Raw genomic sequence first — 16,084 nt, 5'->3', positions numbered from 1 at the left:
ATGTTGGCAACCAAATGTTGAGAGAGATTTCCTCTAAAAGATTAGTGGACGGGATCCCAGCTCTTAAAAATATACAGCAAGATGTAGTTTGTCAAGGATGTCAATATGGCAAATCTCATCGTCTTCCATTTCAGAGATCTTCAAGTCGAAGATCTAATCCACTTGAGTTGATTCACTCAGATTTGATGGGGCCAACCAGAACACCAAGCTATGGTGGGATTCGATACATGATGGTGTTTGTGGATGACTTCTCTAGATTCACATGGGTGTATTTTTTGAAGGAAAAAAAAACGAGGCATTTTCCAAGTTTCTCGAGTTTAAAAATTCTGTGGAAAAGGAGTTCGACTGAAAGATTCGATGCTTGAGGACTGATAATGGAGGGGAGTATATGTTGACTGAGTTCTCTAAATACTGCGACGATCATGGTATTCACAGGCAGATGACTTATCGTAAAACCCCACAGCAGAACGGGGTTGCTGAACGGAAGATAGCACATCTCTCAGAAGTGAGTTTGTCTTGGCTGCATGACAAGAATCTTCCTTGCGAGTTGTGGGTTGAAGCAATGCGGTGTGCATGTCATGTGGTCAATCGGCTACCCTCATGGCTAGGTAACAATAAATCTCATTTTGAGTGTTTATATAAAGTCAAGCCAAATGTGTGTTACTTTCGTATATTTGGTTCTATATGCTTTGTTCATGTTCCAAAAACTGATAGAACTAAGTTAGATCCAAAAGCAAAAAGGTGTGTCTTTATTGGTTATGATCCACATCGGAAAGGATGGAAGTGTATGGATCCAGAGACAAAGAAGTTTACCGTTTCTCGAGATGTTGTGTTCGATGAGATTTCGTCATACTATATTACACCAAAGTCTGTTCCAAGAATCATTGAAGATAGCGGTACCTGGAAAATCAAGAAGTTTCTGCAGAGATACAACCAGCTTCTCATGGTGCCTCCTCAATGAATCAAGATGAGTCTACGGAGAGGGGGAGTAATGATTTTCTGCAAAACAGGGTGCTGTCCTCGAATTTAGTGAACAATGATCAAGATGTGTCTGCTTTACGAAGGTCCAGCAGAGAGAGAAAACAACCTGATTTCTTAAAAGACAATGAGGTACATCTAAATCATTGCCCAGTGACATCTTGTTTCTTTATGGGGCCACTTGAGTGCAATGAGCCTTCATGCTATGATGAAGCAAAAGGAGTCACATAATGGGAATTAGCGATGCAAGAAGAAGTTTCGGCCTTGATGAAAAACAACACCTGGGATCTAGTTCCAAAACCAAAAGACATTGAGCCATCAAGGGGTGTACAAGCTGAAAAAGAAAGCAGATGGATCAATTGACAGGCATAAAGCTTGCTTGGTTGTTTGTGGTTTTTCACAACATTATGGGCAGGACTACGAGGAGACATGTAGTCCAGTTGTAAAAATGGTGACAGTTAGAGCAATTATTTCCTTGGCTGCACACAAGGGATGGAAGCTTTGGCAACTTGATGTTAAAAATGCATTTCTCTATGGAGAGCTAGATAGAGAGGTTTACATGGAGCAGCCCCTAGGCTTTGTTTCAAACGAATTTCCTTATCATGTTTGCCGGCTCAAGAAAGCATTGTACAGGCTTAAGCAAGCTCCGCATGCGTGGTACGGTAAGATTGCTCAATATCTTATTTTCTGTGGCTTCAAAGTTTCAAATTCAGATTCAAGCATGTTTGTGAAAAAGGAATTGGGGATGCATGTGTTAGTACTTTTGTATGTAGACGACATGATTATCACTGGAGACAATGATGCAGAAATATCTCGCCTACGGGATGATTTGTCAGTCAGATTTGAAATGAAAAATCTTGGTGAAGTTGCATGCTTCCTTGGTTTAGAAGTTGAGAAGACAGAAAATGGGTTCTTTGTATCTCAAAAGAGATATGCCAATGGTCTGATAGAACGTTTTGGCATGGGGGAGGCAAAGCCAAAAACTATTCCTATGGAACCATATCTGAAGTTGAAGAAAGATGAAGGAAAGCCAGTGAAGGATGCCCAAAAATTCCGACAACTTGTGGGTAGCTTAATTTACTTGACTATTGCACGACCTGATATTTCATACTCAGTAAGTGTCATATCTCAGTTCATGGAAAATCCACAGGTTCCTCACTTGGATGCAGCAAGGAGGATTCTACGTTATTTGAAAGATACTTGTAAGTATGGGCTGATGTACAAGAAAGGTGAAAATTTTATATTGACTGCCTTCACAGATGCTGATTGGGCAGGCAACATCAATGATCGGCGATCAACTACAGGCTATTGTTTTAATATGGGTTCAGCTGTGATTTCATGGTGTAGTAAGAAGCAACCTAGTGTTGCTCTGTCCAGCACTGAAGCAGAGTATGTGGCTGCAACGATGGCTGCCCAAGAATGTGTTTGGTTGAAGCGGATGATTGGTGATATCTATTGTGAAGTTGAGTATGTTGTTCCTATTCGGTGTGACAATGAAAGTGCTGTCAAGTTGGCAGCAAACCCGGTGTTTTACGCTCGCACAAAACATATTGAAGTCCAACATCATTTTGTTAGGGAGAAAGTGCTTGAGCATCAGATAACATTAGAAAACATTCGGACAGATGAACAGGTTGCAGATATTTTCACAAAGGCACTAGCAAAACCAAAGTTTGAGTTCTTTAGAGCTGCACTTGGTTTGATTGATCGTAAGCAAGCACTAAGGGGGAGTGTCAAAGATTAGTGCCTCTTACGATTGCTGCACATGTTTTTATCTTTTGTTTATTTATTAAAGTTGTTTAATGTTCCTAGTTTGAGGCTAAAGAATAGGGTCATACTCATACTTATCTTATCTTAGTGAGCTGTCATCTAGTGAGATGTGTGTGTGAGTTTGTTAGTAAAATAAAGATACAAATCAGATTAGTATCCAGTTTTTTAGGAGTCAGTTTCTGTATTCTGTCAGTGTTGCTTTTATATATTCTGATATTGATGTAACTAGAAACAGACAGAGAGAAATAAAAACAGAGTTTTTTCTTTCTACTTTCAATACTCTTTTATCACATAGACCCTATCTTTATGTCTCTCTCACAGGAAATAAAGATAACCCTTTCACGTGACGTGTCCAACACAAAAGATTAGATGCCCACTTCTTTTTATAAAGGGCTAGGGACCATTGCAAATGGCATTTTGCAGACCGACCTTATGTTGCGTGAGAGCAGCCACCACACATGAATCAAGTGGCAAATCCCTTCTATAAAATAAGGATTTTGCTAACGAGTGCCCTTAGCCAAATAAGGGCACTCGTAAACATCATATAATTGCTCTAGGGATCATAGATTTATACATACTTTTAGAGGAAAATCTCAAAACATGTGTAAAAGTATGTGTAAAATCAAGTTCCCAACAAATTAATGATGCTTAACGAGTGCCAATCAAAAGCAAAATTTTATGATAATACCTAAATTTGGCACAAGCTACGACCATGAATTTGATTGCGCTGAAATCAATTTTTACTAAGGCCATGTTTTGCTATCATAATGTTTTTTTTTCAATGAATGATCTTATGCACTTTTACAAACTTACCCCTTAAATCTTACCAAACGCCCCTTTCGTCACAATTGGATATGGGCTGGTTTAATTAGGGGTGTTCGTTCGGTTATAACCGAACCGAATAGACCAAAATTTGATAACCAAAATAATTTCAGTTATCAAATTTCGATAACCGAAACCGAACCCAAATTTCTAAAAACCGAACCGAAACCCAACCGATTAAAAATTCGGTTATTCGATTATAACCGAATAGTGGGAGAAAAAGAGGGAAAAAGCAAATTCTCGGTTTGGATCGGAGGGCTAGGTTCATCCTATCGAAATGATTTTTTGAGCACAACCTAATTAAGTTGTGATCAATCAAATGGACGGTTTTGATCATCCTACGGAGTGCCCATATAGCACTTTTTTTTAAAAAATAATGGTTTTTATCATAATTTCGGTTATTCGGTTAACCGAATTTTTTTTTAAGATAAAAATCAAACCTGACTTCGATGGTTGCTCCTTTAGCAAGACTGGTGGGTATTGGAAGAGTATTTCGAAATAAAATGGGAACATTTTGATGTCATATTCAGGACCCATTAGACAAAATGATTCTATAAAGGTGGGAGAGCTGTGTTCACCGAAATTAAGAAATGTTACAAAGGAATGGATGGATGATTGGTGGTAGAGAGGAAGACTTGATATAACCGTCATCTTTTTTCAAAAAATAAATTGCAATCTTCATTACTTATAAAATCTACTCTACCAAATCTTTAAGAATTTATCACTTAATAGTAGTAAGAACCTCGTTGGATTGGCCATGGCCCAAACTACTCCAGTCAGACACAATCTAACCAAAGCAATCTTGGCTATTAAATGTTAACTATTGCCAAAAATCCTGGCCACTGATTAGCAACTCTTGATCAGATTGTTAGAATTATCCAATCATGGCAGATTTTGGGCCATAAGCAATCCAATGGAAAGGCCACATTGGACATTCCTCTTCATGGAATATTTCACTCTTTTGAAACTTCAAACTTATTATCATAGTCAAAACCACTTTTTAAGAACTCGAACGAGAACTCAGCCTAGATAAATGAGTTGATGGACTTGGGAAGACAAATGTCAGAATTGGGTGAGAACTTGGCCACAGTAAAACAGAGTAGACTCGGGCGAGTAGAGATGGTTGACACAGGAAGTTTTTAAAGTGTCTAAAGGGATCACTTTGTAGTTTCTTTAAAAAAATAGAGGTCAAGTCTGATCCTTGGGAGTTTATAAGTCACATAAGAAATCATAGGTAGAACTTTGCACAGACCAGCTGCCCTTTTTCTGATAAAAGTATATCATTCTCGATGAAATTGTTAAGATAAAATAACAGAATAAATTAACAATCCATGCGCCAATGATGTGTTTCCAAGTCACAAGTACGCTTGGTGCTAATCAACAGGCTGGTATAAAATTAAAAGAGGACAGAAACTTATTATATCAAAAGAAAAATTATTAACAATATTTGGTGTAGATGAAGGAAAGAAAGAGAATGCAAGGACATTGGTTATTAAAAGATAAAAGAGGGGACGAGGAAATAACGAACCTGGCAATGGCATCATGTAATGGTGATATGCGGTACATGGGCTATCTTGTGCCAATCCTCTCCTCTCTCCCTTTCGCATCGTCTCCTCAAATTTGGACAATTGATAATAGACAGTCTTTGGAGTGCGGTGAGGCGTTGTAGTCCCGCGGGCAATGAAGTCATATTATCACAACCACAGATGGTCAAAGATCGAAGAGATGTGAGCTTTTCGACCCACTCTGGCAAATTCTGCATGATCCGACAGTAGCCAATGGATAGGTCTTGCAGTGTAGTGACATGTTGTAGCCCATCTGGCAATGATTCAAACTTATCACAAAAACTGATTTCCATATTTTGGAGGGCAATGAGGTACTGCGAGTCATCCAACAAAGAAACGAGCTTATCACCGTGAAAGATATCCATTGATTGAAGAGATTTCAAATGCCGTAGCAGCCCATCTGGCAATGTTGCCAACTCATCACAACAACCGATTCGCAGATTTTGGAGGGCAGTGAGATACCGCACGTCATCCGGCAATGATATTAGACTATCACACAGTCCAATCTCCAACTTTTCGAGAGATGTGAGGTTTCGCAATCCCTCCGGCAAAGACACCAGCTCCTTACAATGCCAAATGATCAATGACTTGAGAGCAACGAAATTGTCCAGCTCCCTAGGAAGACTCCTCAACTTGTTGCAAGCCCTAATTTCTAAATGTTGGAGTGTATTACCTTGTCGTAGAAAGCTTTCTGGAAAGGATGACATCACACCAAGATTATAAATCACAAGGGAGGTAAGATGTAGAAAACATGGCAGGGTGATCAACTTTCCGCAGTCTTCAATCTTCAATTCATCAAGGCAAGGAAAAGCTCCTCCTTTCTCCACAGATGCCCACATCTCTAAATTAGACATACGACATAGTAGTAGTCTTTTCAAAGATGGAAATGAAAATCCATTCAATGTGCTGGTACCGTAAAACTCTTTGTTGATTTGCTTCATTGAAGGCATTCCTCCTATCTCAAGATTCTTGAGTGAGGGAAGCTGCCCTAGTGGTGGGAGATTATGGAGCCTCCAACACTCTTGTAGTTTCAATGTTTGCAAATTTTGTAGGTAGATAATCGATTCAGGTAAAGTTTTGATGTTAGTATCGGAGAGGCTAAGGTATCTTAGCTGTTTCAAGTTGCATATTGAATGTGGGTTAACATCATATCTACTTAGGTCTAGCCATCGCAAGTATCTAAATTTCTCGATGTCTCTAAGGATCAAGTTTTCCTCGATCTCTTCAGGGATCCTGCACTGAAATTCAAAGCCCAATAGCATCGTTCGTATGGATTTGGCCTTATACAAGCTCGGACATTCTGATAATGAATAGACATATCGAGTCGACGGAGGGATATTATCAGGTTTTTCTGAATCCACGATATAACACTTGTTCCCAATAACAGACCGTGCAAGATCGTGTACCAAGTCATGCATCTTGCAACTTATTATATTTCCTCCATCGTCCTTTTCTATGTCTTGGAAGAAAGACCTCCATAATAAATCATTGAAAATCTCATTTCCAATGTCTTCCAACTCCATTCCTCCCTTAGGCGTAACAAAGCCATTAGCCATCCACATAAGAATAAGTTTTTCTTTCACAATTGTAGAGCCTTTAGGGAATATAGAGCAAAAAGAAAAGCACTGCCTTAGATGAGATGGTAAATTGGTGTAGCTCAATCTTAGAGCAGGCAAAATGTCATCATCTTGTAATTCCCATATTTGGCTGTCTCTTACAGACGACCACGAAGGTTCCTCCCTTTTGAGACGTAGGAGGCTTCCTAATGCCTTAGCTGCTAAAGGAACACCCCCACATTTCTTGACGGTCTCTTTACCAATTGTAACCAAGTTTTGATGCTCTTTACTTTTCCCTGGTTCAAATGCTTGATTCTCAAACAGAGACCAACAATCAGCGTCTGATAAACCAGTCAAGTGGGGGGATTCGTGAAGCGCACCCATAATCGATGCAACCGTTTGTTTACGAGTAGTTACAATGATTTTGCTTCCTTTTCCTTTGCATGTTAAGATATTCTTTAGATTATCCCAGTTTTTTTTATTTTCGTTCCATACGTCATCAAGGACAAGCAAAAATCTCTTCTCACATATTATTTCTCGGAGGCTTTCTTGCATCCCATCCAACTGTGTAAGATCAGTTGGACTTCGAGTTGCGGATTCTAAAATTGCTTTTACAATTCTAGTAACATCAAAAGTTTGAGACACATAAACCCACATTCTTAGCTCAAAATGGCCCTTAACACTCTCGTCATTGTAGGCCAATTGAGCTAGTGTGGTTTTCCCCAAGCCCCCCATGCCAACAATGGCAATAACAGGGACATCATTTTCATTACTCACATCCGCTAGCAATAGTTTCACAATCTTCTTTTTATCCTCATCTCTGCCATAAACTTCTTTTTCATTTACTAATGACACAGTAGGTGTTCTCTCTTCGCTCTCAGAACTTGTTGTTGTTTCTTCCAAATTGAACTTTTGCCTCTCCTCTGCAATTGAGTTGAATGTCTCGAGGATCTGTTTTATCCTAGTTCCTATCTTATGGCGAAATTTATTACGTTGGAAATGAAAACAAGGAAAGAAGGTATTGCTTACTTGTATGTTGCCACACCCACTTGTGCTCTCAACATCTAATCGTTGATCTTCCACAGCCCAGTCTGATAAGATATCGTCCGCATCATAGGCCGCATCTGAAAGCTTTGTGAGCCAATCCTTCAGTTCCTCATTCCTGAATGCCATAGCCTCTCCATTTGGGAGTATAAGTCGAATCCTTTGTATGATGCTCCTAAGCTTTTCCATATCTTTCTTGACACCCCCAACTAATTGAATCTCGTTTTGGATTAGAGAGTTCAAATTCTCAAACAGTATTTTAACGATAACATCCACCATATTTGACTCTTGGTGGGAGAAAAAAAATTCTCTCGAGCTAGTCCGAGTAGAAGAATCACACAGACTTCTTCTTTTTCTTTTTAGTTTGCATTACTCTCTTCTCGACTTTAAAGATATATTTTCTTTTGGGAAATGTTATCAGCACTACTGTATTTTGATGAGGGCACTCTCACTTTATTAAAAGTACGGTATGGTCCGCACCATAGGATGATCCAAACCGTCCAGTGGATGGGTCACAGCCTAAATAGGTCGTGTCCCAGAAATCATTTACATAGGTTGACCCTAACCTTCCGATCTGAATGTTAGAGGGTTGATCCTAACCCTCTATAGATCGGAGGGTTAGGATCAACCTATGAAAATAATTTTTGGGACACTACCTATTTAGGCTGTGACCCATCTAGTGGACGGTTTGGATCAGCCCTATTTACTAAGGCCATGTTTTGCTATCATAATTTTTTTTCCCACTAAATATTAGCTTAGGGTGGGAATGGGAGAGAAGAGGGGGAGAAAAGGCTGGAAAAAGGGGAAACTGACTCTAATAAAAATCCAATTTATTTTTCGAAATTTGGGTGAGAGGCTGGTTATGGGCGACTAACAGAGAAAGATTGGATATGGGCTGCTTTAATAGTTATTTTTGTCACTTACTAAATTTCTAACTTGTTGTAATGGCTACCAAACTTAGTTGGTGAGAAGGTCTTAACTCTTAAATGGGGTGACTACGCACTTTAGTAGGTGTGAAGGTCTTAAAAGGGGTGTCCCCATCAATAATTGGGTCCAAAAAGTCACACACTTATGGTGGTAGGACCCACAACCCATGTACCGACATTTTATAACGGATGAAATATTAGTCTATTTTATTTCGACGAATTTCGAACGAAATTTCAAAATTTTGCCTGAAATTTCGGTTTCGGTGAGGACCGAAACTCATTCCGAAACCGAAATTTAAAACCTTGGACAAAATATTCTGAACAGTGAGCCCGTGTGGCTGTTCTTACATGCAATTGCCCATCCACGAACTGCCTTCTGCGATGGACGCTAGCAAATCCCTTGTTAGTCATGTAAAGGTTTTTTTTTAAATGGTAATCATGTAAAGTTTGTTACTCACTTTTCTTGGGTTAACATTGAGTGATAAGGGACTCTTTAAGCAAATGCCGGAAATTTTTTATTTTTTTTTTGTAGGTGCTAATATTCCTAACAGTTCATTAGCAGCAACACACACAAAGAAAAAGCACGATTCTCTTCTCTGACTCTAACTAAGGTTTTAAATTTTGGCAGGATTTAGGTCAAGACCGAAACCGAAATGCACCGGAACCGAAATTGACAAAATGTACAAAATTTCGGTCGAAATTTCGTCAATTTTGGCAAAATATTAAAAAAATATTAATTTTGTAATCCTTTACCGAATTTCAACTGAAATTTCGGCGAAAACTAGGGCATGTTTGGCAACCTGAAAAAATATTTCATCAAATATTCATAGGGCCAGGAGAGAGGAGACTAGAGACGTGGGTGTGAGCGGAGCCCCTACTCTGTTTGGTTGCCGGGTTTTTTTTGTTCCTGGGAGTAATGTGGGAGAAAAAAATACCCTGGGAGATAGGTGGGAAAAAAAAAGTCCTAGAAGTATCCTGGTAAAATAAAAATCCCATGTTTGGTTGACCGGATTATGGTGGGGAAAAAAAAAACCTTTTGTTTGGTTGCTTGAACTGTTGGGTAGAAAAAAAAATCTTCTCAAGCTTATTTTTGGTTCCTGAGTTTATTTTTGTTCCTGCGGTTATCTTGGGATGGGATGAAAAGGCAATCATTACAAAAGTGGGATTAAAATAAACCTAGTGCTAAAAGGCAACCAAACATGGGATGGGACCAGAATTTAACTAACTCTCCCACATAACTCCCAGGAACAAAAAAAACCCGGCAACCAAATAGAGCAAAGACAGAAGAAAACCAATTTACAGTAGCCTATTTTTTACCATATTTATGGATTTCTCATGTTCTCTTCACTTCTGCCTTCTCAAGTCTCTCTCTCTCCCTCTCATTTCTTTACCAAGGTTATTATCAGGAGGATTGGTAGAATAAAGGGTGCCCTTGCAAAAACCACTTTCAAAGTGCACTTAAGATGGTGCCGAAAAAATTAGGTGAAGCAGGAAAAAACAGAAATTACTTTGACTTTTGCTGAGACTGAACAATGGGGGCGCCCTTGAAGTTGGTTTCGCAAGGGCGCCCTTCATTCTATCATTCATCTATTCTCAGATGTTAATCACACTGCAGCCCTATTATTTTATAGTGGGCCTGATATGATTTTTGTTCATCTTGGGTTTTTCTTGTTGTCGAATCTCGGATGATCCGATGGACAGCATGAGTTTGAACGGATATGAATTTGCACACCAAACATAGGGTCCGAGGAATATTGGAATTGGGGTTCAATCGGATCGTTATTGGATCCTTCTCGTTGACAATAGGATTGTCACCGGACCCATATAGTTTACCGGATCCTTTGGATCTGATTATAAATGATTGGTGCATAGATATATGGTGCAGTTTTGTTGGAGTCTATCATGTGTGACATCGACAAAAGCTCGTGTTGAATCCGATGGGTCGTGTACAGTTTTGAAAAAGTTCATTTCACTTTCCAAAACCCGAATATATTTTTGTAAAGGTATAAAAATCCTAAGGCTAAACATATGGCGTTGTTGTCAATATATAACATCTAATACAACAAAACTAAAAAAATCTCATTCGAATGAATCAAATTAATCTACTGAGGTAACCTCCTCTCTCTTGTTCAACCCTAAGCCCGTTTGCCAGAGCCCAAATAGCACTGAAAACACACTACGTATAACTTTATAAAAGATTTTAATTAGGTAAAACAATAGCAGGATCCAATCGAATTTCCAACACATTGCAGGAATTTTCTAGAAAAGTTTGGAAAGGAAAATTATTCTATAATTTCTTGCTTATTTGCACACAACAAAAGATAACTTGAAGCGGCACTATTGAATTTTTACTCAGAGAGACCTTCAAGTTATTATAATATCCTTATAAATTAACTATAATCATATCATTTCCCTCTAAATTGTGGAAAGAAAAAAAATCCCCGAGAAAAATTGTTACGAACTTAGATCGGTTCGCAACGTGATTGATCTTCTCAGAGGGAAGATTGGCCTCTTGATCCACTTCAAGGGAAGGATCAATCCTCCTTTGTGCACAAGACACGTTCTGGAACAAGTTTTTCATTCATTAAGCAAAAAAAGTCAATTACAATACACTCCCCTAACTACGAACAAAGTAGTAATAAAACCTAGAAAATAGGAAACTAAGATTACGTGCAAACATCCTATCCTACCACAACGTTCCACCATAGGTTATCCTAGTAACAATAAATATTCAATCTTTTTTTTTAATTTCCTAAAAATTAGCAACAACCAAACCTATCCCTAAGTTGCACGTAACATTTTCCTTCATAAATGCTTTTCTTGCAATCCAAACGGGACGTAAATAAAGAGACAAAGTGTAGAAAATTTAGTAATAGTAGTAAGCATCAAGAAGGTACATAATTGAGTGGTACAAGTAAGGCTCTAGAAAAATACAATTGGAGATATTGTTCATGTTTATGAGAAATACATTAAGAAATTAAGAAATCCCTTACAAACCACATTCTCCACACTAGACGCCTTGCCTCGAACATAACATGGGATTACACGATAAAAGAACACAACAACAAGAGAACAACTCTTGCACAAATTACAAGGAGACCACCCTTAAAACTTCCGCACTAGAGCCTTTATTACAGAAGTGAAAATAGAAGCAAACACTAAGCAGCAATCCTGAATAAAAAATTCTACGCCAAATCTATCCACAAGGCTGTTGCAAACCATAACCTGAATGAACATATATACAGAAACCAGCATAGACCTCTTCCAAAAGAGCAGAGTAAATCCTGAACAGAAAATTCTTCCAAAAACCCACCCACAAGGCTGTAGAAAACCCTCCTAATTGTAGCCAAACACAAACAGAGAGCAGAACCAATGCAAACAGCAAGGTAAGGAGGCACCCAGAAGTAGGCTTTGGTTTACTTGACTCTCACACCTTGAAAGCAAGAAACAACCAACTGTATATTAGAAAGGAAAACAAAATAGTGGACACTAGAGGAATGGAAATAGATAAACAATATAACAGGATCAGCTCACGAAAATGACATAAAAGAAGAGATTATAATCTTTATGAAAATCCCTCATTAACAAACTATAGTGTCTGTTAGAACTCAAGAAACAGTCAAACCGTAACTTTTTTGGAAAATGTTTTTGAAAAGTCCATACATGAAACAAGAATTTTTTATTTGGACAAAAACTATTTTTAACAAAATATAATTTGTTTTGCCAGAAAAGATTGTTTGTTTTTATCATGTTAAAAACAATTGAAATTTTCATACGAATATGAATAAATAAAGCTTACATAAGTAGTATTTAGGGAGAAGCTAAAAAAGTTAAGGTTTTTTTTTATCTAAGGCATGATTCTTTCTAAGTGTGTTGAATATAATTTAGATATTAGTAATTGATGGATAAATACATTAATTAGTAAAAAGGAATGATACATTGGACAATTTGTAAGAATAAATGATGGAATAAAGCATATGCATTTCCACATAAGTTGAGGTGTTGGCTTGTATATTAACATTAATTATTTGGTGTAGATAAGTTAGATAGATGAAGGAAAGAAAGAGAGTGCAAGGACACTAGTTATTAAAAGATAAAAGGGCAATGAGGTACTGCGAGTCATCCAACAAAGAAACGAGCTTATCACTGTTAGAGATACGCAATGATTGAAGAGATTTCAAATGCCGTAGCAGCCCATCTGGCAATGATTCAAACTCATCACAATAACAGATTTCCAGATTTTGGAGGGCAGTGAGATACCGCAAGTCATCCGGCAAAGAAACGAGCTTTTTACAGCCCACAATAACCAATGACTGAAGAGATTTCAAACCCCGTAGTACCCCTTCCTCGGCCAATGATATTAGACTCCCACACCCTCCAACCTCCAACTTTTCGAGAGATGTGAGGTTTCGCAGTCCCTCCGGCAAAGACACCAGCTCCATACAATCCAAAATGACCAATGACTTGAGAGCAATGAAATTGTCCAGCTCCCGAGGAAGACTCCTCAACTTGTCGCAATCCCTAATTTCTAAACGTTGGAGTGCATTACCGTGTCTTAGAAAGTTTTCTGGAAAGGATGACATCTCATCAAGATGATTAATAACAAGGGAGGTAAGATGCAGAAAACATGGCAGGGTGATCAACTTTGGGCAGTATTCAATCTTCAATTCATTAAGGCAAGGGAAAGCTCCTCCTTTCTCTACTGATGCCCACAACTCTAAACTATACATATTACTTTGCGATAGTCTTTTCAAAGATGGAAATGAAAATCCATTCAATGCGCTGTGACCGTAAAACTCTTTGTTGATTTGCTTCACTAAAGGCATTCCTATCTCAAGATTCTTGAGTGAGGGAAGCTGCCCTAGTGGTGGGAGATTGCAGAGCCTCAACCAGTTTTTTAGTTTCAATGTTCGCAAATTTTGTAGGTAGATAATCGATTCAGGTAAAGTTTCGTTGTAAGTATCGGCGAGGCTGAGGTACCTTAGCTGTTTCAAGTTGCATATTGAATGTGGGTTAAAATCTAGCATACTTAGATCTAGGCATCGCAAGTATCTAAATTTCTCGATGTCTCTAAGGATCCAGGGTTCCATGCCTCCGGATTTATATTCAAAGCCCAATAGCATCGTCCGTATGGCTTTGGCCTTATATAAGCCAGGACATTCTAATAATGAATAGACATATCGAGTCGACGGAGGGATATTATCAGTTTTTTCCGAATCCACGATATAACACTTGTTCCCAATAACAGATCGTGCAGGATCGTGGACCAAGTCATGCATCTTGCAACTTATATTTCCCTCATAGTCTTTTTCTATGTCTTGGAAGAAAGACCTCCACAATAAATCATTGAAAATCTCATTTCCAACGTCTTCCAACTCCATTCTTCCTTTAGGGGTAACAAAGCCATTAGCTATCCACATAAGAATAAGTTCTTCTTTCACAATTCTATAGCCTTTAGGGAATACAGAGCAAAAAGAAAAGCACTGCCTTAGATGAGAAGGCAAATTGGTGTAGCTCAATCTTAGAGCAGGCAAAATGTCATCTTCTTGTAATTCCCATATTTGGCTGTCTCTTACAGACGACCACAAAGGTTCGTCCCTTTTGAGACGTAGGAGGCTTCCTAATGCCTTAGCTGCTAAAGGAACACCCCCACATTTCTTGACGATCTCTTTGCCAATTGTAACCAAGTTTGGATGCTCTTCACTTCTCCCTGGTTCAAATGCTTGATTCTCAAACAGAGACCAACAATCACTGTCTGATAAACCAGTCAAGTGTGGGGATTCGTGAAGCGCACCCATCATCAATGCAACTGTTTCTTTACGAGTAGTTACAACGATTTTGCTTCCTTTTCCTTTACATGTTAAAATCTTCTTTAGATCATCCCATTTTTTTGAATTTTCATTCCATACGTCATCAAGTACAAGCAAAAATCTCTTCTCACATATTATTTCTCGGAGGCTTTTTTGCATCTCATCCAACTGAGTAAGAACAGTTGGTCTTCCATTTGCAGATTCTAAAATTGCTTTTACAATTCTAGTAACAACAAAATCTTGAGACACATAAACCCACATTCTTAGCTCAAAATGGCCCTTTACATTCTCGTCATTGTAGGCCAATTGAGCTAGTGTGGTTTTTCCCAAGCCTCCCATGCCAACAATGGCAATAACAGGGACATCATTTTCATTACTCACATCGGCTAGCAATAGTTCCACAATCTTTTTTTTATCCTCATCTCTCCCATAAATTTCTTTTTCATTTACTAAGGAGAAAGTAGGTGTTCTCTCTTCGCTCTCAGAACTCATTGGTGTTACTTCAAAATTGAACTTTTGCCTCTCCTCAGCAATTGAGTTGAATGTCTCGAGGATCTGTTTTATCCTAGTTCCTATCTTATGGCGAAATGTATTACGTTGGAAATGAAAACAAGGAAAGAAGGTCTTGCTTACTTGTATTTTGCCACACCCAATTGTGCTGTCAACTTCTAATCGTTGATCTTCCACAGCCCAGTCTGATAAGATATCGTCCGCATCATAGGCCGCATCTGAAAGCTTTGTGAGCCAATCCTTCAGCTCCTCATTCCTAGCTGCCATAGCCTCTCCATTTGGGAGTATAACTCGAATCCTTTGTATGATGCTCCTAAGCTTTTCCATATCTTTCTTAACACCCCCCAGTAATTGAAACTCGTTTTGGATTAGAGTGTTCAAATTCTCAAACAGTATACTAACGATAGCATCTACCATATTTGATCCTTGGTAGGAGAACAAAATTTCTCTCGAGCTGGGGCAAGTAGAATTACACAGATATCTTCCAAGCTTAAGATAAGATGCTGTGTTATATAGACTTCTTTTTCTTTTTAAGTTTGCTTTATTCTCTTCTCAACTTTAAAGATTTATGGATTTGATGAGATTTTGCTTCCTTTTTTTTTTTTGTGTACCTTTGCTTTATTATGTCCCCACTTACTTTGTCTTGTTTTTTTTTCTTTTGCTTTTACGTACGTTTGCTTTATTCTGTCCACGACTTAATAATCTTTGTGTTATAATATGAGACCACAGTACTATTATGCTCTTAATCTCCCGTTAACTTAGCAAAAGAGTCCACTCTTTATATTGAAAAAGTGTAAGTTCCTTAAATGAATGAATGATCTTATGGGCTATAACAAACTACCCCTTTGATCTTAAAACATCCACCTCACTGAGAAGACATAAATGGACTGGGTAAAAGGAATACATAGACCCTATCTCTATGTCTCTGTCCCTTTCACGTGACATCGCAAATGGCATTTTGGGCACCTGATGTTGCATGAGAGCAGCCACCTCACAAGAATCAAATGGCAAACCCCTTCTTAAAATAAGGATTTTGCCCCTTAGCCAAATAAGGGCACTCGTAAACATCATATAATTGCTCCAGGGATCATGGATTTTCACATATT

General features: G+C 38.4%; 2 protein-coding genes across 2 annotated transcripts; both read right to left on the bottom strand.

Annotated features, from left to right (window-relative positions):
• Positions 1-5,107: 5,107 nt before the first annotated feature.
• On the bottom strand, positions 5,108-8,011 carry LOC143859016 (disease resistance protein RGA2-like). Its single transcript, XM_077369693.1, has one exon. The coding sequence runs from the start codon at positions 8,009-8,011 to the stop codon at positions 5,108-5,110; it is 2,904 nt and encodes a 967-aa protein (XP_077225808.1).
• Positions 8,012-12,737: 4,726 nt separating this feature from the next.
• Positions 12,738-15,395, bottom strand: LOC143859015 (disease resistance protein RGA2-like). The gene has a single exon (XM_077369692.1). The coding sequence runs from the start codon at positions 15,393-15,395 to the stop codon at positions 12,738-12,740; it is 2,658 nt and encodes an 885-aa protein (XP_077225807.1).
• Between the last annotated feature and the right edge of the window lie 689 nt (positions 15,396-16,084).

This window comes from Tasmannia lanceolata, unplaced genomic scaffold (assembly GCF_043159265.1).
Source record: "Tasmannia lanceolata isolate RefF3 unplaced genomic scaffold, GAP_Taslan_0.1 ptg000029l, whole genome shotgun sequence".
In the NCBI taxonomy this organism is placed as follows: domain Eukaryota; kingdom Viridiplantae; phylum Streptophyta; class Magnoliopsida; order Canellales; family Winteraceae; genus Tasmannia; species Tasmannia lanceolata.
This window is presented reverse-complemented; position numbering and strand designations above follow the sequence as displayed.

Bases quoted from the DNA above. Each gene is read 5' to 3' on its own strand.
- LOC143859016 (XM_077369693.1), bottom strand. From the start codon at position 8,011: ATGGTGGATGTTATCGTTAAAATACTGTTTGAGAATTTGAACTCTCTA.
- LOC143859015 (XM_077369692.1), bottom strand. From the start codon at position 15,395: ATGGTAGATGCTATCGTTAGTATACTGTTTGAGAATTTGAACACTCTA.